The sequence below is a fragment of the Cydia splendana genome, chromosome 25, assembly GCF_910591565.1.
Source record: "Cydia splendana chromosome 25, ilCydSple1.2, whole genome shotgun sequence".
In the NCBI taxonomy this organism is placed as follows: domain Eukaryota; kingdom Metazoa; phylum Arthropoda; class Insecta; order Lepidoptera; family Tortricidae; genus Cydia; species Cydia splendana.
In genome coordinates, this window is record NC_085984.1 from 2500446 (window position 1) to 2526522 (window position 26077).

Sequence of the window (26077 nt, forward strand, 5' to 3'; positions counted from 1 at the left end):
CACGTAGTGCTTTCCATAAAAAACGAAGCGCCGGAAGGCCGGAAGCTCCGGCCCAGCCGTAAGGATGACTCACGTTAGACCGGGCCGTGTCCGGGCCGGAGCTTCCGGCGCTTATTTTTCTAGGACATGACAGGTGATCACGTGGTGCTTTCCATAGAAAACGTAGCGCCGGAAGGCCGGAAGCTCCGGCCCAGCCGTAAGGATGACTCACGTTAGACCGGGCCGTGTCCGGGCCGGAGCTTCCGGCGCTTACTTTTCTATGACATAACAGGTGATCACGTGGTGCTTTCCATAGACAACGAAGCGCCGGAAGCTCGGGCCCGGCCCGGTCTAAAGTGAGTCATCCTTTAAGGTGGTTCTGCTAGCGGAGTTTTTGGAAAATCGCAGTGCTTTTTTAGATCACAATACGGTTGTCAACAATTGAATTATCAATCTAGAGGCCTTGAGGTATTATTATTTATTTATTTAATCTTTATTGCACATAAGGAAATACACTGTACAAAAGGCGAACTTAATGCCATAAGGCATTCTCTACCAATCAACCTTTAGGCAAAGCAGATAAGTTGTAGGCGGTGCAAAAACATGTGGTATACTTAAATGATACAATTAGGTATTCCCAAGCTGAAAAGGGGACCTTCGCTTTGCTCGCTCATTTTTCTTTATCTACACCTTCGTCAATCTAATCACTGACCAATGCTTTATGCTTTAGCTTTTGTACCTGTCTATTCAAATTGTATTGTAATGTCCGTTTGTATGTATATGTTGCGTCTGCGCAAACGAGTCGATGTTAACGAACCAGCGTACCTTGATCTCCAAGATTATCATAAAGGATGACTCACGCTAGACCGGGCCGAGCCCGGGCCGAGGCGTCCGGCATGTCATTTTCTATGACGTGCTTTCCATAGAAAAAGAAGCTCTGGGCCCCGGCCCGGTCTAACGTGAGTCATACTTAATGTAGTGTTTACCCAGGTATTGGCTGTTATACATATTTACAAAAATGTTGCTATATATTATTACAAGCTTTTTATTATTAAACTTGCAATGTACTAATGTATGTTTGTACGGGTCAAATCTTGCAAGTTAATTTTGACCCATTTCCCGGTTTCCGATGAAGCTGAAAATTTGCATAGGTACATAAATGTAAGTCGGGTGACAATGCAAGTAATGGTACCATTGAGCTGAGCCTCTACCATCAGTTTTAACATTGACATAACGCTCACGTCTACGTAATTTACTTTCTGTACATCTCGCTTGCACTATTGCTCGCATATGCGAGTACGAGCGAGATGCATAGAAAGTAAGTTACGTAGACGTGAGCGTATATGTTAATGTCAAAACTGATGGTAGACGTACTGATCTCATGATGGCCATAGAAACTCTGTGATAAAACACCGAAACCTAATTGTGTTTGGGATTTTTAGAATTGTCTCAATGAGTATTAGTTGCCTGTGGTAAGAAAAGTACAGTCAGCAACAAAAACTTGTACCTAAAATGATTTTTTTGCCAAAAACTTATTTTTCATGTCACTATTATGATTTGTCTTCTATGAAATTATGACGTATAAATAACACTTGCACTGCAATGCAGTCATCAAAGTCGTTGCAGACTTTGTTTGGTCTAACTCTAAGTATATTCTGATTCTGATTATGAGCCCCCAACTCGCCTGAGCTTGAGCTGTTGTAATAACACAGCTGACCCCACGCCGAGATTGGATCTCGATCGGATCGGATCGGATCTCGGATCGGTGTCGACAATAATTGCTATTGTTCGCTGAGACCGCTCTCAACATGAATTTGGGATGTCGTTGTTACAAAGGTTTAGAAATGCCATTAAAATAATGTATCTTATAAGTTATAACCTATTTATAATAATATATAATATGTGTACAGCCTGTGCACATGGAAGTTTTTTAGTATTATTTTTAGAACATTTTTTTTTTAATAGCCTGGTTAAGTGTCCCACTGCTGGGCAAAGGCCTCCCCTCGCTTCCTCCACTCAACCCTGTCTTTTGTAGAACCCCTGTGTTTTAGAACAAATACGTGGTTAATATTTATGAACAGATATTAAATAAGAGAGGACTTAGGTGTGACCCCTGCAGCACGCCCGAATATATTTAAGGTGCTGATGGTAAGATCGTTTATAAATAAATATAATAAAGATCGTTTACTTTTCATTATTTTTCTAACTTTTACCTACAAGTTAGGTCTCACATTAATCAAAATAATAAGCTACATTTTCAAATCGATACAACGTTAATATAATAAAGCAGAAGTTTACTTTGTCCTAAGCCTTTAAAAAGTCAGTGTACCATCTTTATCAAAACTTGAGTCATCTTAAAATTATAGCTTCTAATAATATTTTTTGAAGCTAGTTTTATACATGCTATATAAAGACATTTGTAAGCATTGTAAGCAACTAGGAAAATGAATGTGGGGGATACCTACAAAGAGATTAGTAACTCTGTGGTATTATAATGATGACTAAGCGTTTGCCCCGCATTCGCGACTGGTCACTCACGCACGGAGCCACGAAAGTCGTTTTGATATGCGAAGAGATCAAAATTTAAAGATCTAGTCAAAAGTTTGTGATAGCCGGCATCTTTGTGAAAATGACAAAAGTTAACCATTTGGATAAATTTTTCTATGACCTTCATATAAATTTAAAGAAGTAGGTTTTAAAACGTAGAAGGCCTACCGCGAACCACGTTCGACGTGTTGCTCTCTGGTAAGGATAAAGTACGTAAATAAGACATTAAAATCCGTTTATTTTATAATATCCTTAGGGAAGTCGCATTACGCATAGTAGAAAAAGTAAGAGCGAATCGCCTAGAGTGGTATGGGCATGTGATGCGGAGGGATGAAAGTCATGTGACGAGAAAGGTATTACGAACGAATGAATGTGGAGGGAATTAACGGGAGAGGAAAACCAAGGAAAAGGTGGATGAACTGTGTGAGAGATGATATGTAACGAACGCAAGTGAATAATGAGATGACGGGCGAGAGAGAGGTATGGAAGATAAAAAACATGCTGCACCGACCCCAAATGAATGGGATAAGGGCAAGCGAATGATGATGAGGGAAATTGCATTGCGGTTACCTGCCTTACTGCAGCAGTAATGCTGTGCGATATTAGTAATGCTGAACGGTACGTCTATATTCATTTATTTATTTTAACTTTCTTTTTTTTTGTAACTAGTCTATAGGTGTCCCACTGCTGGGCAAAGGCCTACCCCTAAACTTCCAATCCTCCCGATTAACTGCAGCATGCGTCCAGCTGAGAAATGTGTCCAGGTCATCCCGCCATCTCGTCTTAGGCTGACCCTGCCAGCGTTTACACTGTGGAACCCACTCCGTGGTTAGTTTATTTTAAGTTTATTGCACAAAATATATATAACAATGTACAGATGGCAGACTTAATGCCAATTACCATTCACCACCAGTCAACCATAGCGCCAAACAAGAGATGCACAATGCCGCCTCCAAAATGTTATAGTTCCTCGTCTATCATTTTTTATCTTCAAGCACAGACGCAGAATTGCTTGTAACGATGCCGTATATAACAACACACATAATTGACTTATAATAGTCCTTACCTCTTTACCATAAGGTCTATGTATGGGCTAACTATAAAATGTGTATAAACGAATTCAAAACGGACAATGTCGGAGCATTATTAAATGCTTTGGTTTAGTTTAATGTTAGTACTTACAAGATGTATGCTATAGTATGCAAAGAAACACGGTAATCGACTAGTTAATAATTTATAGATACTCGTATTGATGTATTTGGACCGAGCTAATGCTGCACAAGCACTGGACAGGATTTGCAACGATTTTGATAGCACACGCATTGCAAGTGTTATTTTAAACGTCAAACTTCTATGACATTATTGACGTCTTAAATAACAGCTGCAGACTTTTCTTGGTCTAACTCTATTTGTGTCTTTTTACATTTAAAAATGTGACGTTATCTATGAAAAGGGACCTTATTGTCGATGGTGCTTACGCCATTATTAAAGATGCTCCGGTATAAATACAATCCCGCGCGGCGCTGTGCGGCGTAAGCGCCATCGACAAAAGGTCCCTTTTCATAGATAATGCCCCAAATATTCTTGGTGTAAAAGAATATACCTACTTACGAACCATTTGTAGGTAGGTACCTAAGCCTAAGCTTCAGAGAAATATATTATATAAGTAAAGAAAGCGTGGTAACTCCATACATCAATTTTCTTACCAAAACGCGCGTTATTTCGCAGTCGACATCTAACGTCAAGTAGTGGAACTATCAGTCCGCTACTTATCGAACCAGATGTCACAAGTGTCGCAACTGACGAAAAATGTACTGCTATAGCAATTTACAACTAATATTATAAGCAGACGGAGTTGAAAATAGAGTTCCAGTTAATCCGGTTATATTATTAGCTGAAAATTGTTGAGCTATAGAGTTTTCGTTCGTCGCGACATCTATTTGTCAACTAGCAATACTGATAAATTTCGCTACTTGACGCTAGATGTCGACTTCGAAATAACTCTCGTTTTGGTAAGAAAACTGATGTATGGAGTTACCACTCTTTAGTTACTTACACAGTATGTAAACTTACTAAAACCATTTACTCAAGGCCGTTAATGAATGGGTCACACTGAGCAACTTTTACTATAGCTCCGACTCCGAAATCGCGAAAAAAAATTTGGTTGTTTCATACATTTTGCTGGTCAAGTATTGAAATTTTCTATGGGAGAGTCAATTACGGGGTTGGTGCCAAAATTTGCTCAGTGTGACCCATTCATTAACGGGCTTGAGTATTGGTTTTAGCATGAATCTAGTATTTTAACTGGATAAGGCATGATGGGTGGGGGAAATGAGCGAACGGGATAGTCTTATGTATCTTTCAGTAGGAGTAGCAGCGAAAGCGCTATTATTGTTTGTCCTTGTCACAGTCTCACTTTTTTTATTTATTCCCCACCTTAAATTAGTATGTATTATGGTGGGCAACAAATAAATTCGACCAATCATAGTGTCGCATTGCCTATGTTTTGTCCCTCACGGAGGCACGCGTATACCACTTCTATAGGACCTTCTATGGGTTTTAGTAAGTTTACATACCTACCTAGAGGGCTATTCATAAATTACGTCATTTCAAATTAGGGGGGGGGGGAGGTCTGGACCTGGACATCGGATGATGGTAGCATGACGTAGGAGGAAACGGGGTCATTCGAAGCATGATTTTTGGATGATTTTAGGGGGGGGGGTCAAAAATCGATGACGTAATTTATGGACAGCCCCTAGGCTGTATAACTCTGTAGCCTAAGAAAAGAAACATTTCTTTATCTTCACCAACCATCGATTAATTGCCAAATACCGCAACAGTTTTTTGTGAAATGATTCACAATGACTATAAGAACGCCGTTTCATTTCCTTATTATAAGCAAAAAGAATAGATAGTATAGAGGGGTCCTGTCATTGTAAATTTTGTAGTCACTGTAAATTTACTGCCATCTATCGACACACGACTAAAACTCAAAATGAAAACGTATAAAGTTATCAAAAAATGTATACATATGGATAAATGATTTTATTATTTTTATATCATTTTGATCCATGTTCATTGACTCTATGTGTTAAAATTGTTAAATATGAAACGGTGTCGTCACGCCATCTAGCCGAGGATAGGCTAAAGGTGTGTGCGGCATCTATTCGAGAATGACTTTTACTTGAATTCCGTGGCACGTTTTTTTCTTAGACTTTATTCGTCTTATACGAAGTTACATATGTCTTTGTTATAAGTATTAATTGTTCTTAGAAAAACTTTTATGTGAGTTGACTATTGTATTCGATGAAAAGATCCGTGACACTAGAGGTGCAGTCAGGCGTGGCTCACTCCGCGATTTCGTCGCTTTGCTACAGGTAGCTAAAAGTACATCCGTTCGGCCCCAATTTTGGGGTTTACCATAAGCCGCGCGTGGCGCTGTCGCCACCTAGCGGCCATATCTGTGCTGATCGTAACAGACGCGTTTTGTTAGAGAGTGAGTCTTCTATACCTAGTACTATTATTTATTCTGTGGTACAGTTAACAATAATAGTAACTTAAGCAGAGGCTAACACAAAATAGGTTTTATATTAAATTTTTACACGTTTAATTAATGATGACTCGCGTTAGGGGTCATCCATTAATTTACATCACACGTTTAGGGGAGGGAGGGGGTCAAGAAAATGTGAAATATTGTGACAGGGGGGAGGGGGTAGTCACAAACATTGTGACGTCACTCTAACTTATTTAAATTATTTAATTCGCTGTATAGTTATTTAACAAGTTTATGTAACGATAATCATTTTTATTCGTTTAATTTTGTTTTCCAATTAGTTTTGTGTTTTAAAATTACTAATATTTCTTTTTTTTTATATTTTGATAAAATATTAAAAATAGGTATTACAATAACCTACTTAATTCGGTTTGCCGATTTCGTTGAAAAAATGAAAAAATGTGACGTCACACCAGGCGGGGAGGGGTTTGCCAAATGTGACAATGGGTGGGGGGGGGTCAAAAAACCTAGAAATTCGTGTGATGTAATTAATGGATGGCCTAGACCGGGCCAAATATGCGAAACTAGCTCTAAAAGTGATACAAATACGTACCTATGTTTAAAAACCTTTTGAATCCAAAAAAATGTTTCTTGAAACTACCTCACCCACATAAATAATATTGTACCTACTATAAAAATGACATTGTCAGATTATCTAATTAACACGTACCTATGTTTGTCTGCGTAAAGTACTGTCACGGATTAATGACAGGTGTTTGTTTTTGTCATATTTAACACTTTATGTTTGGTAAGTTAGGTTTAAAGTTAAGCTCTTGTTAAGGCAGTACTACATCTTACCTTGGTAAATCGGCAAGAAATTGGCCATTCCACAAAGAGGTCTAAATCGTCGGGACGTGACGCGTATGGCCACCTTAATAACCTATATCTGTATTACTCGTACTGTGGGCAGTGGCGGATTTGCCCTAAGGCCAGGGGCGTATTTACCATAGGGCCAAGGGGGCCATGGCCCGGGGCGGCAGGCCGCAGGGGGGCGGCGAAGCCGCCCCCTTGCGGATTTTTCTGGGCGCCTTTTATAATCAAACTTAGCTATATTTTTTATTATATTTTAATTGACATTTAAATTAATAAACAAACGAACGCTTCAAACCCCACCAATTGCTAAAAATATCTACCAACAAGTACCTAAATTAAGCAACATTTTCGTTCAAGAAGTATTAGTACGGCGCAGTGCCGGATTTACCACTAGGCTGAGTAGGCTGAAGCTTATGGCGGCAAATTTTAGGGGGCGGCAAATTTGGGTCAAAAAAATATTTTATTAGCTGTTCAGATAGGGTCGACCAGAATTTTGTCGCTCCCCTATTTATTTGTAAAATTTAAATAACAAGCCTTGTCGATTTTGCCGACCTCTGTCATGTCAAGACCCTTTAGATTGAGACAGACAGACGGCCGGACGGACAACAAAGTGATCTTATATGTTCCGTTTTTTTCCTTTTAAAGTACGAAACCCTAAAAATTTACCTACTATTTTCTCGAAAAAATTTCGCGCTCGCTACGCTCGCGTTTTCACTTACGTACCTAACATTATTTGTGACCCATCTGACTATATACATACAGGCGGTTCTTGTGTCTTCGTGGTATTGAATCTCACTAAAGTGTTCCGATCCCATGCCGAAACTCAGTACAGATAGAGTGCTCTCGATATCAGGTACAAATACAATACTTTTCATGACTTTCCAGCACCACAGAATGTGGGATAATGGTACGGCCTGTGTAATACGCATCCCTACTACTGTCGTCTGCATAGCAATGATTATCATTGATATGCAGCAATGACAGCACAGAACCTAGTGCAACGCCAGCGGTAATGTCCACACTATCGGAGCAGCTTCCGTCTACTATACGGCTCATGTGCGTCTACCGGAAAAAAAGCTAGCGATCCATTTGTATAACATAGTCCCTCGAGCAGACTCGATGCCAGACCCGACCGAACTCCTTAGCTATATCCAGCCTGACTGCCATGTCTCACCTTGATTCTCAATGGCCAAAACCCAGCAGTACCCACCGGTCACCGATCAGATCAGGCAAATATAACGAGGTCGCATCGTCATGGAGTGACAAAAACGGCCCATAAATCTGTATCTAGAATAGTGACATTAGTGACGTCACCTTTCTGCACTCAAAAGAATAAAAAATTATCTACGTTCCACTATCAGCGAAGAGCGCCTGAATAGCTTAGCTCTTCTTAATATAGAAGCTGAGCTGACAAACGTTTTAAATTACGACAGCGTTATTGATGATTTTGTCAACCAATTTGTACATAGGAAAACAATGTAAATGCCTATGTGAGTAAATGGTAAATGTTTAGTTTTTTTTTATTTCACACCCCAAAGGTACTTGTTGCAGGTTTTTTTTTTTTTCTTAAATAAAATATACTTGGTCAAGCAGATCTTGTCAGTAGAAAAAGGCGGCAAATTTAAAAATGTAGGCACGAAGGGATATCGTCCCATAGAAAATTTGAATTTCGCGCCTTTTTCTACTGACAAGATTTGCTTGACAAGCTATACTTTATCGTCACTGATGAAGGGGGGCGGCAAATCAAAATGGCCCGGGGCGCCAAATTTGTAAATACGCCTCTGCCTAAGGCCCAGTAGGCCCGGGCCTAGGGCGTGGCAAATTGGCAGTGCATGATTTAAACTTTACCGGTCGCCGTGGTAAGACCTAGGATTTACCATATCGGTGTTGGTAAAAGCCCGAAGTAAACTAGTAAGATTTAACATTTCGGGCTTTTATCGATCGGCATCGGTAAAACCTAGGTTTTACCGGTAAATCCTAGGTTTTGCCGTACTTCGGGCTTTTACAGTGACAGATATACCTACATTAGTATATCTCTGCCATCTTGTGGGATACATTGAAAGCATAAACTTGACATTTCTATATTGGATACTCAACATAATTTGAAAAATATTTATGCATATTTTGCTGGAATTATAATTTGTGGACTAAAGTTACGTGAATTAATTCAGTATTAAGTGTACACTTAGCTTTATAAAATGTATACAAATTATTTATTGTCACAATTTATAAATTTGAATAATGCTCCCATTAAGTTTTCTCATATGACATATCTTAATAGTGATGTGACCTAGGTATGGCTTATTCTCTTTGAAGACTCGATTCGACATCTCATCATATCGCAAATCTTTTTCACAGTCATGGCTTAATAATTTCGCTAAAATTTAATTCTATTGACATTATTCTTATCATAACATTTTTTTATTTTATTAGCCTACTTTGGTGTCCCACTGCTGGGCAAAGGCCTCCCCTCGTTTTCTCCACTCGACCCTATCATCAACATTATCCCACTATTTGGGGTAGAATGCGTCCAAGTCGTCCCGCCATCTCCTTTTCGGTCTGCCTGAACCCCGGCTTGCACCGTCTATTGTGTTCCGAGGGTCCCACTCAGTAACCATTTTGACCCACCTTTCTGGGTGCATGCGGCAGACATATCCATGTCCAGCCCAGTTTAGCGGTCTTGACGCCTACACATATCATCTCATCACTCTATACATATTAGCTCGTACCAATGAGTTTTTCGAAACTTATGTACGAAATATCATTTGATATTTACCAGTCGCTTTTCGGTGAAGGAAAACATCGCGAGGAAACCGGACTGATCCCAATAAGGCCTAGTTTACCCTCTGGGTTGGAAGGTCAGATGGCAGTCGCTTTCGTAAAAACTAGTGCCTACCCCAATTCTTGGGATTAGTTGCCAAGCGGACCCCAGGCTCCCGTGAGCCGTGGCAAAATGCCGGGACAACGCGAGGAAGAAAAAAAATCTATACATATTATTACATAATTTATACCTGATATGTCAGCTAAGACATGTCACGGACTGACATGAATAAAAGTCGAATTTGCCTCGTGTCGTATGGCGACATGAGTATTTTATTATGCTAATATTAATACGCGTATAATATTCAGAATCACGCTGGGTTAATAATTATATCGCTATTTCTATTTGGCATGTTAGTCTGGGCTTGGTTTGGGTAACTTGATATTTTGAGATATACGAGATATCTTAATCATGTAGTGTGAATCATCAGCAGTATGTTAAACTCAAGAAGAAAGTGGCCGACCGCATCCATACAAACACACTGCCCATTTTCCTCTTTGGATTTGGATTGATAAATTGAAAAATATCTTCACACAATTTGATAAATTATAACCATAGCTATGCCCCCTTTTTTAATTATGGTTCCGTACCCAAAGGGTAAAAACGGGACCCTATTACTAAGACTCCGCTGTCCGTCTGTCCGTCTGTCCGTCTGTCCGTCTGGCCGTCTGTCCGTCTGTCCGTCTGTCCGTCTGTCCGTCTGTCCGTCTGTCCGTCTGTCCGTCTGTCCGTCTGTCCGTCTGTCCGTCTGTCCGTCTGTCCGTCTGTCCGTCTGTCCGTCTGTCCGTCTGTCCGTCTGTCCGTCTGTCCGTCTGTCCGTCTGTCCGTCTGTCCGTCTGTCCGTCTGTCCGTCTGTCCGTCTGTCCGTCTGTCCGTCTGTCCGTCTGTCCGTCTGTCCGTCTGTCCGTCTGTCCGTCTGTCCGTCTGTCCGTCTGTCCGTCTGTCCGTCTGTCCGTCTGTCCGTCTGTCCGTCTGTCCGTCTGTCCGTCTGTCCGTCTGTCCGTCTGTCCGTCTGTCCGTCTGTCCGTCTGTCCGTCTGTCCGTCTGTCCGTCTGTCCGTCTGTCCGTCTGTCCGTCTGTCCGTCTGTCCGTCTGTCCGTCTGTCCGTCTGTCCGTCTGTCCGTCTGTCCGTCTGTCCGTCTGTCCGTCTGTCCGTCTGTCCGTCTGTCCGTCTGTCCGTCTGTCCGTCTGTCCGTCTGTCCGTCTGTCCGTCTGTCCGTCTGTCCGTCTGTCCGTCTGTCCGTCTGTCCGTCTGTCCGTCTGTCCGTCTGTCCGTCTGTCCGTCTGTCCGTCTGTCCGTCTGTCCGTCTGTCCGTCTGTCCGTCTGTCCGTCTGTCCGTCTGTCCGCCTGTCCGCCTGTCCGTCTGTCCGTTTGTCAGTTTGTCCGTCTGTCCGTCCGTCTGTCTATCACCAGGCTGTAACTCATGAACCGTGATAGCTAGACAGTTGAAATTATCACAGATGATGTATTTCTGTGGCCGCTATAGCAACAAATACTAAAAACAAAATAAAATAAATATTTAAGTGGGGCTTTTATACAACAAACGTTATTTTTTTGCCGTTTTTTGCGTAATGGTTATTTATACGTCATAATTTCATAGAAGTTTGACGTTTAAAATAACACTTGCACTGCGTGGGCTATCAAAATCGCTGCAGACTTTTCTCGGTTTGACTCTAAGTATGTTTTTATTCCCCAGAAGGGAAAATAGCTCAACATTACTCGTCGTTTACAAAAATAATTTACTTATTTAATTTCCTCCTGTAGGGGGAGGAATGAGTGATATTATTGCAAACGCAATATAAACATGGGAACTGTAAAAACACTCACTGCGGAGTGCATTTGAGTGCAAATAGACGTAACACGGAGGAAGCTTTTGAGAGGAAAGGACTTCTCCATACAAACGTACCGTAAACTGGGGTTACTTTGATCCTCTGGCGCAGCGACCCAAAGTGTGTATTGGCCTCCAACACGACTGCTCGCCACTGATCCCGGTCCTGTGCCGGTCGGTCGACCTAGGTATCGATGGGCGGATGTGGTGTACGCTGATCTGCGCGAGCTCCGGGTTGAAAACTGGGGTAACCTTTATCGTCAATTTATCGTAATTTTTTAAACTATAAGGAGTTGGTTTCTGGCCACTTTTATTATGTATTTCTGTGGTCGCCAACCACATCACAAAATTCTTAAGTACACGTACAAGCATTTTTTACTTATAAGTTTATTTTAAGATATTATATTTTAGTTTTAATTTTAACGTTTATTTTTTTCTTTTTGTTTGTTATTACTAAATTAATGTTATTAAATATTTAGTACACGTTCAAAAATCAACTGCTTATTCCTCAAAAATCGATGATCAATACCCCACGAATCTAAGTAACCCCAGTTTACGGTAGTCCCCATTTTTCTCTCTGGACATTGAGATCATGGAAAATATTTTCACATAATTTGATGTATATTAACCGTAGCTATGCCCCTACGTTTGATGTTTTCCAATTTTTTGACTATTGTAAAAATTAGGAGCGAAAAACAGATTAATGCAATTTTTTAAATGAGCCTAACTTTTATAATAATTAAAAATCCTTAAATAATCCCTATTATTACACGACTGCCCAAAAAAAAGAGTGTATTGTTTTCAGCGTTCATGTTTGTACGTATGTAGGTATATTTTTTTTTTAGTATTCTATTTGTGAATCTACGTAGTACATTCCATTTAGCAACTTTGTGACTGTGACTCATGAGTGCAGCTTTTTTCATAATGAGTATGACTACTATAATTTTATCATTACCGCAACTATTAAATAAAAGGCGTATTGCTCTGCAAGTATTTATTACGCTACAGCCTACCCTCTTATTACAATATAAGTATGCTCATATATAACAGTTATATGCTAGTTATCTACTTATTGGAACGTGCCCAGAAAGTATCCAGTAGTGGAGCGAAGCGAGAAAATTTCTAGTTTTCCCTCCTAGCCCTTTTTTTTCACGCCAATTTTTTTTTAGTCGTCTATATTGTGTTCCACTGCTGGGCAAAGACCTCCCCTGTATTTCGCCACTCGTCACGGCTTTGACAAAAAAAATAACATTATTATATTTTTTGGAAAAATTAACATTATCACACATTATTTATTGAAGGTTTGGGTCAAACACAAAAGACCAATGTAAAATTTATTTCATTGTAAAAGACAGTAAAAGGACAAATAAATAACTTATGAACTAAATACATCTATGAATAATACTTACTAAATTAAAACTAACAACCCTAAATATATCTAAAATAAAACAAGGAATATAAAAACTACTGAAAGAGGCCTCCCCGCGCTACCCCCGGCGCAAAGGTGCCCATCACGCTCGCTGACACAAAATGCCCCAAAAAGTGTTCATACGTTCTAAATATTGTTTTTGTTGTCATAATAATATCATTTTTTTCTGTGTTAACAAGAAGAATAATAAGTAGGTACCTTTATTACTATTAAATAAAGGTATTCTAATAACAAGAAGAATACCTTTATTACTTTCACAAGTTATAGGTAAATAAAATATAATTTTAAACCTGTGAAAGTCCCTTACTGTAGACTGTTCAGACCTTAGAGCATTTAATAACTGGAGTCGCCTTTATGAGCTTACCCCTCTGCCGAAATCATCATCATCATTCTAGCCTTCAGTCGCCCACTGCTGAGCATAGGCCTCTCTTCGTGTACGCCACTTATCCCGGTCCTGGGCTAAAACCTCTGCCGAAAACCTTGCACAATTGTGCAAACTTTTGTATTTAGGTACTTACTTACTCTTCGATTCTCGCCTCTCCTCGCTTCGCGTATGGAACAGAACCTTATACTTATACTCAATTATAACAGGAAATGTAAAAACCCTAGAACTGCGCAGAAGTTATAACCACAGTGCAAAGTTAAGTTGCTAAATAAAATGTCCTACGTTCGCAAATAAAATACTATATCTTAACCTAACCTTAAAAATATTCGGCTATATCACAATGGTTTTAAAAAGAGTGTATGAGGTTTTGAGGGAGAGATTTGATGATGGGTAAGCACGGGTCATTAACTGAAATACATATAAATATAACATAATCAACTAAACTTTTTAAAGAGCTATTAAAAAGACTGATAGACTTCACTGGTGACCGAAGAGCTCGCAGCTTTCTCGCACAACGTATTAGCAACGCAATACAGCGGGGAAATGCTGCCAGCGTCCTCGACACCATGCTAAAGGGGCCCTATTTCTTATGGCTCCTCTACACGATGGGCCAACGTCGGCCAATCCAAGGGACGCATTTATGCGTTAGAGGGAGCAAGTGATATTGCTATCTCATTCTACCGCATAGCTGCGTCCCTTGGATTCGCCGACGTTGGCCCATCGTGTAGAGGAGCCATTAGATATACATATTTTAATTTTATTTAGTATTCGTTTTTAGTTTTATTTTATAGATAAGTTAGTTTGTTTTGTATGTACCTGAAACAGAAAATAAACAATCTTCAGTATAACATAATTTTTATATGTATAAGTAGATACTAAAGAAATAGTGACCAAGCCCTTGGCGTCAGGGGCAGAGTCCGGATTCGAACCGGCTACCCCGTCACGGCGGTACCCGGTCCTATTTGTCGAGTACGGATGTAGTGCAGAATTGTTTTCCATCGTATTTTCTCGGAAACGTTCGTATTTGTCATGCTACGTCAGTCAGCCTCAGTACTTTTTGTACCGTGACCAGGCGTGGCTCACTCCGCGATCTCGTCGCTGTGCAACAGGTAGCTACAAGTACATCCGTTCCACACCAATTTTGATGGCTAGCCATAACATAAGCCGCGCGTGGCGCTGTCGCCACCTAGCGGCCATATCTGTCCTGATCGTAACAGACGCGTTTTGTTAGAGAGTGAGTCTTCTGTACCTAGTACTATTATTTATTCTGTGCCGTGACTGACTGAAAAAACCAGACACGTTCGCAGGTTTCCGTGAAAATACGATGGAAAATAATTATGCACTACATCTGTACTTATATACAATCTTCGAAATTTATTATTTCAGTTTATATTGGAAAAATAAATTAAATCATATTATAATTTAGTGTTAATTTTACTAATTTTTCCAGTTACGTGAACTCGCCTCTAGATTTCAAGTATGTGACTCAACTTGAATTCGTGATGGCGACCATAGGCTCCTGGCCATACAAGCAATTCGGACGAAATCAATTAGCCGCCATTTTGTCCATGTACAACGCCATTTTAATACTCATTGGCACAATTTTGGGCGTTTTAGGATTCAACTATATACGTGTGAATAGAGTAAAACTATCGTTTTTTGATCTGGGCCATAATATTTTGTGTTGGATTTTCTGTATCTTATATCTGGTAAGTAATAAATAATAATAAATTAATACATACAGGGTATTTATACACAAAATTACTGAGTTCCAACAACACATGGTGATTCAGCAGACGTGAGCAGCATCGATGAGTACAGCCAGGCGTGGCTCACTCCGCGAATTCGTCGCGTCGCTACAAGTACATGCGGCCAACACCAATTTTGGTGTCTAGCAGTAGTAGTGCCGCGCACCGCTACGGAACGGGCGCCTGTTCGCGCTTGCGCCACCTTGCGGTCATATCTGTCGTAAACGGCGCGTTCTGTTAGAGAGTGGACCTTCTGTACCTAGTGCTGGGCTCCCCTCTTCTGGCATAATATTGTTTGTCAGAAATACACTTCGCATAACATGTATCGCAGAAACACTTTTAGTAGAATGATAATTAGGCATAAATATTACTTTGCATTATTCTTACTAACCATACAATACATTTTGCAGCATATTATTTAGCAGAAGATTACTTTTTCAGACTGGTTTAGCATAATTTTATGTACCTACCATAATCATCCTGCAGCATACTTTCATTATGGCATAATGTTTTTCTACTTGCAGAAAAGTGGATTACGTTAAGTAAGAACTGTGACCCCCAAACAAAATTGAACCTGTGCCAGATAAGAAGATTATGTTAGGTTGTAACTGCGGCCTCCTGTATAAAACGAACGGCTCCCAGAAAAGTGGGTTAGGTTAGGTTAGAACTGCGACCTCATAATAAACGAACGGCCACCAGAAAAGTGGGTTAGGTTAGGTTAGAACTGCGACCTCATTCAAAACGAACGGCCACCAGAAAAGTGGGTTAGGTTAGGTTAGGTTATCTGATTAACTTTAATGCGTCTTGATAACTTTATGCTACCTAAATATTATGCAATATATTTATCTGCGAAATTAATACTCGTTTAAAAGACTATTATGATCATCACCAGTATGCCAAAATATGGTTCTGGATTTTAAAACTCTGCGAAATGATTGTATGCTAAATGATATATGGGAAAGGTAATTCTGCCAAACGACATTTCTGCCAAGTAACATTATGCAATACAAAAATATGTCAAAAATCTTTCTGCAACACATTAGTAAACCCTAGTGCTATTATTTATTTTGTGGTACAGACGACATCAAAAGAACAACTGGATCAAAAATATCAAAATGGGTACAAAGAGCACGAAATAGAACAGAATGGCAAAAATTGAAGGAGACCTACATCTCAAGGATCGAAAAGGTCTAAAAAGAAGAAAGAATTAATTTTCCTACAAAAAATAAAATAATTGATACAAAAAATTCTACATGTGCATGCTCGGAGTAATTAACAATGGAGCCCCCATTAACAGGCGTTCCCCTCTGTCGAAAAAAGGCGGCCAATGGTCAACCACATGTCAACCATATGTATGGACTGACGTTTATCTGACATGACGTACCTATACATTTGATGTGCCCCTCCCCCGCAAAAAACGGCAGACTATTTTGTACCGAAAATTTTAGACATGGCGGCTCCATTGTTAATTACTCCGAGTGTGCATGTGTTGTCCAATATTTATTTCATCATCATCTCAGCCATAAGACGTCCACTGCTGAACGTAGGCCTCCCCCTTGGACCTCCATTCGTACCGGTTGGAAGCGACCCGCATCCATTGTCCTCCGGCGGCCTTAACAAGGTCGTCTGTCCGTCTTGTGGATGGACGTCCTACGCTGCGCTTGCTAGTCCGTGGTCTCCACTCGAGCACTTTTCGACCCCATCGGCCATCTTCTCTGCGTGCAATATTTATTTATAATGATTATAATTTCAGCAAAGGCTTTTGACAGCGAGGACAAGGAAATATCAAGAGACAATAAAGGATTATTTACTTGACTTCAACTTGTTCTACTTCAAGGGCCGGTCACCATACGCCGCTAAGGTAATATAATATTAATTATACGAACAAATACATATCTGTTTATCTGTGCCTATTCTTGGGATTAGGTTATCGAGTGAACCCCATGCTCTGTTACGAATACAAAAATATTGATTGCAGTTTTTTTTAATCTTAAGTGTGTGTATTTTGTTGTAAATTTATTTACGACTCAATTTAATAAAATTTGGTACCGTAAAACGGGGTGAAAAGACACGATTTTCAAGTTCAAGGACGATTTTCGCCAATAATCCAAATGATAAAAGTAATAATTTTGATATCATTTTTTGAGTCTTTCTTCAATTTTGCATTTGTGAAAGAAATTTTTACCAACCCAATTCAGAGAAAATCAAAGAAAACTACCTGTTTTCTCCATATCCTTAAAACGGGGTCGATAGACACAAGAAAGGGGTGAATAGAAATATTAAGTTTTAGTTGTCATAGGCATCGAATTTGGTCATTATTATGTGGATATTACTCTATTGGCAAATGGTATATATATCTGTTAAACAGCTATTTGAAACAAAATTATTTTTTCGTGTCTTTTAACCCCCAAGGCGTGTCTTTACACCCCTTTGTTGTATCTAATCACCCCCCCCAATGGCGTAACTGTTCACCCCATATGCCTGTCCACTGACCCCTTTATCACGTAAATTTGCTTGTTATTGGTTTTTTGCAAAAAAATGCTTTATTATCGAGAAAATTAGTGATATGTGACGTTCCACGGGAAAAGGTACCTTATGAGGGTTTCTAGTTTCGGAGATATTAAATGTTTTGTAAAGAGGTGAAAAAATGCTCAATTTTTTTTTATTGTGTGATCTGAAACCTTAATGCGTAACGTTTGTTTACCTGTTTTTATTTTTGTTATAAGTTAGTTATAAGCCTAGTAATGTCGTCTCAGAGTTTAGTAGAAAAGGTACCTTATGGAAAAAAGATTGAAAATTCCCAAAAAAACTAGTCAATACGGGAAAAGAAGTTTGGTAGAGAACTGTATTAGCATTCTGCAAAACTAATTTGATAATTTCAGTTCTGGTTGGGGCGCCTCGCAAATATTATAACCGTACATAGACCGACATCACAAATCCAAGTAGACTGCTATTATACCAAAGTTACTCTCGTCAAGTCTTTCTTAACTAGAATAATCTTCATTTGGTTTGGTCGCATGCAGTAAATCAGCCATTGGTTTGCTGAAAAATGCCAATACCCGACGCATTACCTTATGGAATATCTGAGGTCATTGAACCTCAATGCCGCTTATCTTCAATAGCAACCGAAATATATTATTGATAAGAAATAGACGATTTATACCATCTTAACCCCAAAATATTATTAGTTTATCCTAACTGTTCCATCATCATCATGCCTCATCATGTAACTTGACCACAAGGTACCTTTTCATTACATACAAATTATTGGTCTTTTTTAAGATTATTATGACGAAGAACTAATTAAATTGGGGGCAGTTTAATGTAAATTAATATTTTCTATTCATAAAAGATAAACTATAATATGATTGATGTTTTGTAGTGATGTATTATTAGATTTATTTCCATAAGGTACCTTTTCGTAAATGTATGGAGCAAATACTGTTATTGTTATGTAAGTTTAAAGTGGCATAAGGGGTTAAATATAGTATTTAGTTGGGGTTTTAGGATTTATTTCATTTGAATGACAGAATTTCTTTCATATGTGCTCAGAAAAATTGATTGTGTGTCACATTAAAAGTAAAAATATTCAATTTTGTGATTTTATATGAAAAAGTCAGAAAATACATTTTCACCTCTAAATCGGTATTGTTTTTTGCTTAAACTGTCTGTCAGTGTCGTTTTCTAATAGATAAAATTTAAATCTTGAGAGCTCATTGCAATCAATCGTGAAAATGAAATAAAACTTTATTTTCAAGAGATTGGTTAGTATACACATAAATCAGTCGATATCAAAAGTTTCTATTTGCATTACAGAACAAGTCGCAATATTTTTTTTATCTCAGATATATAAGGCATTATTATTTGTAGTCAACTATGTAACTTACTTCAGGAACATAGTTTTTTAGGCGGCTAAACTTAAAACTTCTCTATCGTAAAGTTGCTCATTTCACAACATTATTTTCAAAAAATCATATCTCTGTAACTACGCAACCTAGAAGGTTGATCTTTTGTGTTATCGATAGCTTATTTATTGTAGATTACTGGGGTATGCATAACTCCATACCCGCCATAAGGTACCTTTGACCGTGGGACGTCACATATTATTTATTATTTAGGTACTACAGATACTATATTACTAGGTTAGCTAACTTTTACTTAGTTAATGTCAAAACATTTACCGCTAGAACAAAGTTCAGACAGGCTTCATTTCTTACCTCGGCGAGACCTTACTTTAGAGTTAAAAAAATCTAACTTTTATATACTTAGGCAGTTAAATTTGATTAAGTTCTTTTGGTATCAATGTAGATTGCAGAGAATAAATAGTCTACTATATACGCATTCAAAAAAATCTAATTTTAGAGATGTACGTTTTTAAATATAACAACTTGAAAGAAAAGGTTCAAAATTTATCTATTCACCCCGCGATTCCTGTTGACCCCGTTTTACGGTAACTTTGAATAGCTTTTCATTCTGAGCTGAATAAACACTATTTTTTTTGTCTGTACCTAGTCTTCGTAACGCAGAGTAAGATTTTTAGGACATAAAATTACGGTCATCCATTAATTACGTTACACTAATTTACCATCATATACTCGTCACACTTGGTCACATTTCACAAACCCCTGCCCTCGTATAACGTCCCATTTCAACGAAATCGGCAAATCGAATTAAGTAAGTATTATTAATTTATACCTACTCAAAATATTTTTTAAATGTTAGTTTTATAAGCCAAAAAACTGATTACGAAAGAAAATTAAACTAATAAATACGATTATCCTTCCAAAAATTTGTTATTTAACTGTACAGCGAATATAATAATTTAAATAAATTTTCGGTTACTGATGAAGTTAAAGTGACGTCACAAAGTTTGTGACGCCCCCCTCCCCCTTGTCACAACATGTCACATTTTCTTGACCCCCTCCCCCTCCCTAAACGTGTGATGTAATTAATAGATATTGTACAGAAAGCTTTTAATGTCACAATTTTTTTAGGTACACGCGCAAATCCACATCATATCAGGAATGTTCACAATCTACGTGATGTGGCAGATGTTCATAGGAGTGTCCCTGTTCATATTCATGCCGTGGTACAACAACTATAGCAGAGACATGTTCGGCGAAAACCGGCCCGAAAATAGCACGTTTGAACACTCTGTATACTATTATTTTCCTGATGCCGTTTATACTACGGAAGAGGGTGTGTTGAATGCATTGAGTACCTAAGTTAATATGAGTAAAGAAAGAGTGATTAACTCCATACATACATCAGTTTTCTTACCAAAACGCGAGTTATTTCGTAGTCGACATCTACCGTCAAGTAGCGGAATTGATCAGTACTGCTAGTTGACAATAGATGTCGCGGCGAACGAAAACTCTAATCATCAACAATTTTCAGCTAATATGATATTAACCGGGTTAACTGGAAGTATATTTCAACTCCCTCTGCTTATAATGTTAGTTGTAAATTATTTTAGTAGTACATTTTTCGTCAGTAGCGACACTTGTGACATCTGGTGTAAATAAGTGGTACTGATTACCCCTACTCTACTAGTAGTCTAGTCTACTAGGAATACTGATTACTCCTTGTTTTTTTTACGATATCAGCCTGTCAGTTGTTAGGAACTGTCACCTTTTGCGTTTAACTGATATAGTCACACCAATAAAAGTCTGCAGCGGATTTGATAGCCCACGCAGTGTAAGTGTTATTTATACGTCATAATTTCATAGAAGTTTGACGTTTAGAATGACACTTCAAATCAAAATCGCTGCAGACTTTTTACGGTCTAACTCTAGCCTGATATCATTCAGCGAACTGGTTATCTGTGGGCCCCTTTAAATTTGAATGGGACACCAATTAAGTACATAGAGAAAAGCCAGATTTCATATTTCGATAAGTAAATTATTTCTAGTTTGATGTCATGTCCGTAGACAAAAGTATCAAAAATGTAGAAAATTACATCTAGATTTTTTTAATAAATATCTCTCGGTACCTACATACTTACCTACTAATTCACTTAGCGCCACTTGCACCATCCCACTAACCCCAGGTTAAATGGTTCAATCTGGAGTGACCATGCTGGTTACCAGTACAATTTGACACGCGGTTAACGGTTTAGCCGGTTAGGGGCACTTGCACCATCCTACTAACCTGGGGTTAAACCGTTAAACCATTAAGCGGTGTCAACTTATTCTGGTAACCCTGGTAACTCTAGGTTTAAACGGTTAACCCTGGGTAAGTAAGAGAGTGTATGTGGCGCTTAGTGGGATGGTGCAAGTGGCGCTTAGTATAAGATTTTTCAGGATACTGGATGCTATTCATCTTCAATATTCCAATTTCCTACGTCACCACAATTGGCCTCTGCGTTTTTGATCTATTACTGTGCCTGATAGTGTTCCAAATTTGGGGCCACCTAAGAATTCTAAAGCACAATTTGCAAAACATGCCTCTGCCCGAGAATAGTATTATGTACTCAGTTGAAGAGAATAATAACATACGAATGTTGTTAAAGGAGAATATATTACATCACAACTTTATTATAAAGTAAGTACAGCTAAATACATAAATATTGATTTTAAGGCCATAGAGAAATAATTAAGCATAAATTGCTCACTCATACATCAGTTTTGTTAGGTACCAAAACGCTTATTATTTTCGTAGTCGACATCTAGCGTCACGTAGTGGAATTATCACTACTGCTACCACAGAATAAATAATTAGTACTAGGTACAGAAGACTCACTCTCTAACAAAACGCGTCTGTTACGATCAGCACAGATATGGCCGCTAGGTGGCGACAGCGCCACGCGCGGCTTATGTCTTTCCCCAAAATTGGGGCCGAACGGATGTACTTTCAGCTACGTGTAGCAAAGCGACGAAATCGCGGAGTGAGCCACGCCTGCTGCTACTCGTAGGTACTCGACAATAGATTTCACGACGCACGGAAGTCTAATGCTCAACAATTTAGATAGAGTAAGCGCCGCTTAGAAAAGTAAGCGCCGGAAGCTCCGGCCCGGACACGGCACGGTCTAACGTGAGTCATCCTTAGAGCGTTTTCACATTGTCCGATCCGACATCGGATTTAGGATCCTACATCCCCGTAATCAGGACGCGGGGGCGCGCCCGGGTGCCGTCTTTAGCGGTCACGCACACTACAATAAACATTATGCCTACACATACGCACACAAACAAATATTATTGGTCCGACAGCTGACGGGGGGCTCAGACATGGCTGAATTTATCGGAAGCGCCTTTCCGATTGTAAAATGTATGTCAATATCGAATGCCAATGAATTGTCAAGGAATGTCAAATGTAAGGAGAGGTGCCGAAACACCAACGAAAAGATGTCAAATATAAGAAGCGAGTTTTTACTGCAAGGTTAGAAATTACAATGGATACAAAATGTTGATCTTATTAATAATTACAGCTAGGTTGAGTGGGAAATTGCGATGCGTGTGCAAGATGACGCTCTACTTTTTGGGCAAAGTACAGATGCATCGTTTGCACTGAGATGTTGTTTTGGGTCAGATCAAAGTGCACATGCATAGCTGCAGAAAATGTACATCTTTGTACACCGATATCGGATGTCAGAAGGCGCCATTGACAAAAACAGCTGCAAGTTGGCCTTTTTGCGTTATTTATAGTTTATTAGTAATAATGATTGATAATTATTAAATGCATAAATAAATACAGAGAAACACATATATCTTACATTTTACTTCCTTCCGACATCCGAAATCGGATCGGACAATGTGAAAACGCTCTTAAAGGACTCACTAATGACGCTGTTATAAATCTTTGCATTCATTTTTAAAGAATTTCATGTTAACAGATTCGTCGACAGATGCTCGGATGCGTTCAGCGAATATTTGTTCGCGTTCTATCTGTTCATGCAGTTCATCACCTGCATCTTACTGCTGGAAGTAACCTCTTTCACAGCGGACGCGCTGGCTAAGTACGGGCCCTTGACCATTGGGATGCACCAGCAGTTAATACAAGTGTCCATATTGTTTGAGATGTTGAATACCAAGGTTATACATGTTTAATTCGTTTTCACAACAGCAGGGACCCATTTTTGGAACGATATTAGACTAATATTATTAGTCTACGTTCAGGGGCCCATTTCTCGAACGGTATTAGACTAATATTATTAGTCCACGAACTGTCAAATCGTATGGGTTACCATGGCAACACACTAATAATATTAGACTAATATTGTCCGAGAAATAGGCCCCTGTCAAGGGCCCATTTCTCGAACGATATTAGACTAATATTATTAGTCCACGAACTGTCAAATCGTATGGGTTGCCATGACAACACACTAATAATATTAGACTAATATCGTTCGAGAAATGGGCCCCAAATCGTATTGATTATCATGGCAACACACTAATAATTTAGACTACCGTTCGAGTAATCATCATCGTCATCATATCAGCATTGTATCGCCCACAGCTGAGTATAGGCCTCTCTTCGAGTACGCCACTTTTCCCGATCCCGAGCCAATCTCATCCAGAAGTGACCCGCAATGTTCCGAATGTCGTCCACCCAACGAGCCAACGGACGCCAGGCACTCCTTTCGTTTGTAAGCGGCCACCATTCCGTTTAACATTTTGGCCCACATGCCATCACTCTGCCTGGCAACGTGTCCCGCCCAGCTGCATCCGCATCTGCATCTTGCACCTTGGTGCGACGTCGGATCTCGACATTCCTCACTCGATGTTGAAGTTTGATGCCGAGCACGGCGCGCTCCATGGCTCTCTGTGCCACTTGGATTGTATGCACTGCCTGCCTAGTGAGCGTCCATGTCTCGGCACCGTAGGTCATGGTGGGCAGGACATTAGTTAAAGGGGTGTCCTTCTGAATACCTAACAACGTTTGTCCTAAAGTCACTTGCCCTAACTGGTTTGTCCTAATGGGCACATGCCCTAACGATCAATTGTCATAACGATTATTTTCCATAATGTAATGGTTAGCCTAAGACTCATTTGTCCTAAGCATTTGTACCATAACTATCAAGATCCCTAATGTTTTTTACCATATTCTTCGAAATCCCTAACAATGTTTGGCATAAAATAACATGCTCGAACTGTTTTGACCTAATGGCTATTGCACTAATGATCAATTGTCATAACAGTTACTTTTCCTATTGATCAATTATCATAACAATTACTTTCCATAATGAATGGTAACGATCTGTTGCCACAAAAGTGGGTTAGGTTAGGTTAGGTTAGAACTGTGACCCTCGCAAAAACGAACTGCTGCCACAAAAGTGGGTTAGGTTGGGTTAGAACTGCGACCATTGTAAAAACGAACTGCTGTTAAAACTAGGTTAGGTTAGAACTACGATCCTTGCAAAATCGAACTGCTGCCACAAAAGTGGGTTTGGTTAGGTTAGAACTGCAATCCTTGCAAAAACGAATTGCTGCCACAAAAGTGGGTTAGGTTGGGTTAGAACTGCGACCATTGTAAAAACGAACTGCTGTTAAAACTAGGTTAGGTTAGAACTACGATCCTTGCAAAATCGAACTGCTGCCACAAAAGTGGGTTTGGTTAGGTTAGAACTGCAATCCTTGCAAAAACGAATTGCTGCCACAAAAGTGGGTTAGGTTAGGTTAGAACTGCGTTCCTTGCAAAAACGAACTGTTGCCATAAAAGTGGGTTAGGTTAGAACAAAAAAATCGGCTATTCCATAATAGGGAAATCAAAATTAGGGCATACGACCCAACTAGCAAAGTAATCCTATTAAAAAAAATATTCGTAAGTATCTACTAGTAACGATCTTATAAAGGCATTGTTGTAGACTCTTTTACTAATAACAGCATTGGGCAAGCTTTAACATACTCAAGAGCATTCGTATTTATATTTAGTCCTATAGTTTGCTAAAAGGTAAGCTTACAAAACAGTTACAGGATACTGTTACTAATAGTAACATTTCACAAGCGTAAATACTCTCAAGATCATTTGTTTTTATATCACACTCCTATAGTTTCCTACAAGACAAGCGCACAAGACGGTTACAGGATACTGTTGCTAATAGTAACATTTCATAAGCGTAAATACTCTCAAGATCATTTGTTTTTATATCACACTCCTATAGTTTGCTACAAGACAGGCGCACAAGACGGTTACAGGATACTGTTACTAATAGTAACATTTCACAAGCGTAAATACTCTCAAGATCATTTGTTTTTATATCACAGTCTTCTAGTTCCTTACAAGATTATCCTTATAAGACTCTAATAAGTATAAGTATCCTATAATAGTCTGCAGAAAGATTAAATAGTCCTGAATAATATTTGATCCTACAGTAGTATTTTGTAAGAGAACAAGATATAGTAATACACTAAGCTGAGCTTATTATAACTTATTATAAGTTTGCTTTATTAATAGACTTGTTCAAGATTCTTTTAAACGTAATTGTACTTGGTTAGAGCGATACAAGATTAAACAATCACTTAAGATACTCGATCAATCACTTTACTAGTAATATATTTTAATATGAAGGCGAGTTATCTTGATTGAAACTGATATAAGTCCAAATTTATCTACAAATGTCTTATATCACACTCGATGCAGAGTATTTTCAAAACATGGCGGATATTCGTAATAATTGTACGAATATTATTTTAATAACTAATGTTATATGAGCTTCTTTTCGAAGCGCATTGTGAAATATAACAAATTTTGGTAGTTATTTACAATAAAAAATAATTCCCCGGTGAGATCACACACTATACATACAGTGTTTACAATACTTAGATTATGTTCTACAATGAAACAAATTTCATTAAGTTACAGATAAAATATACTTAATTATGTTTTGTTTTCAAGTATTTATTCTTCTTATCACGTCACCAACCGGCCGATACAACGAAGAAATGTTTATGAATCGTACTTATAACTATAACTATAAGAACGTTCGTAGTTCATTATAAACAATATTACTCTAATAAGATACTTAAATCAGATAC

General features: G+C 38.8%; 1 protein-coding gene across 2 annotated transcripts in view; it reads left to right on the plus strand.

The window, feature by feature from the left end:
- LOC134802758 (uncharacterized) overlaps positions 1-26077 on the plus strand; it is a 131938-nt gene that overhangs the window by 104454 nt on the left and 1407 nt on the right. Inside the window, exons 1-6 of one of the 2 annotated variants that reach the window (XM_063775452.1) lie at positions 13681-13746; positions 14807-15065; positions 16858-16965; positions 20099-20303; positions 21407-21647; positions 22936-23134. In XM_063775452.1, coding sequence (XP_063631522.1) covers positions 13697-13746; positions 14807-15065; positions 16858-16965; positions 20099-20303; positions 21407-21647; positions 22936-23134 — 1062 coding nt within the window. In that variant the 5' untranslated portion in view covers positions 13681-13696. Of the gene's footprint in view, positions 1-13680; positions 13747-14806; positions 15066-16857; positions 16966-20098; positions 20304-21406; positions 21648-22935; positions 23135-26077 lie in introns of those variants that run through there. The other variant, XM_063775453.1, reaches the window with a different exon arrangement.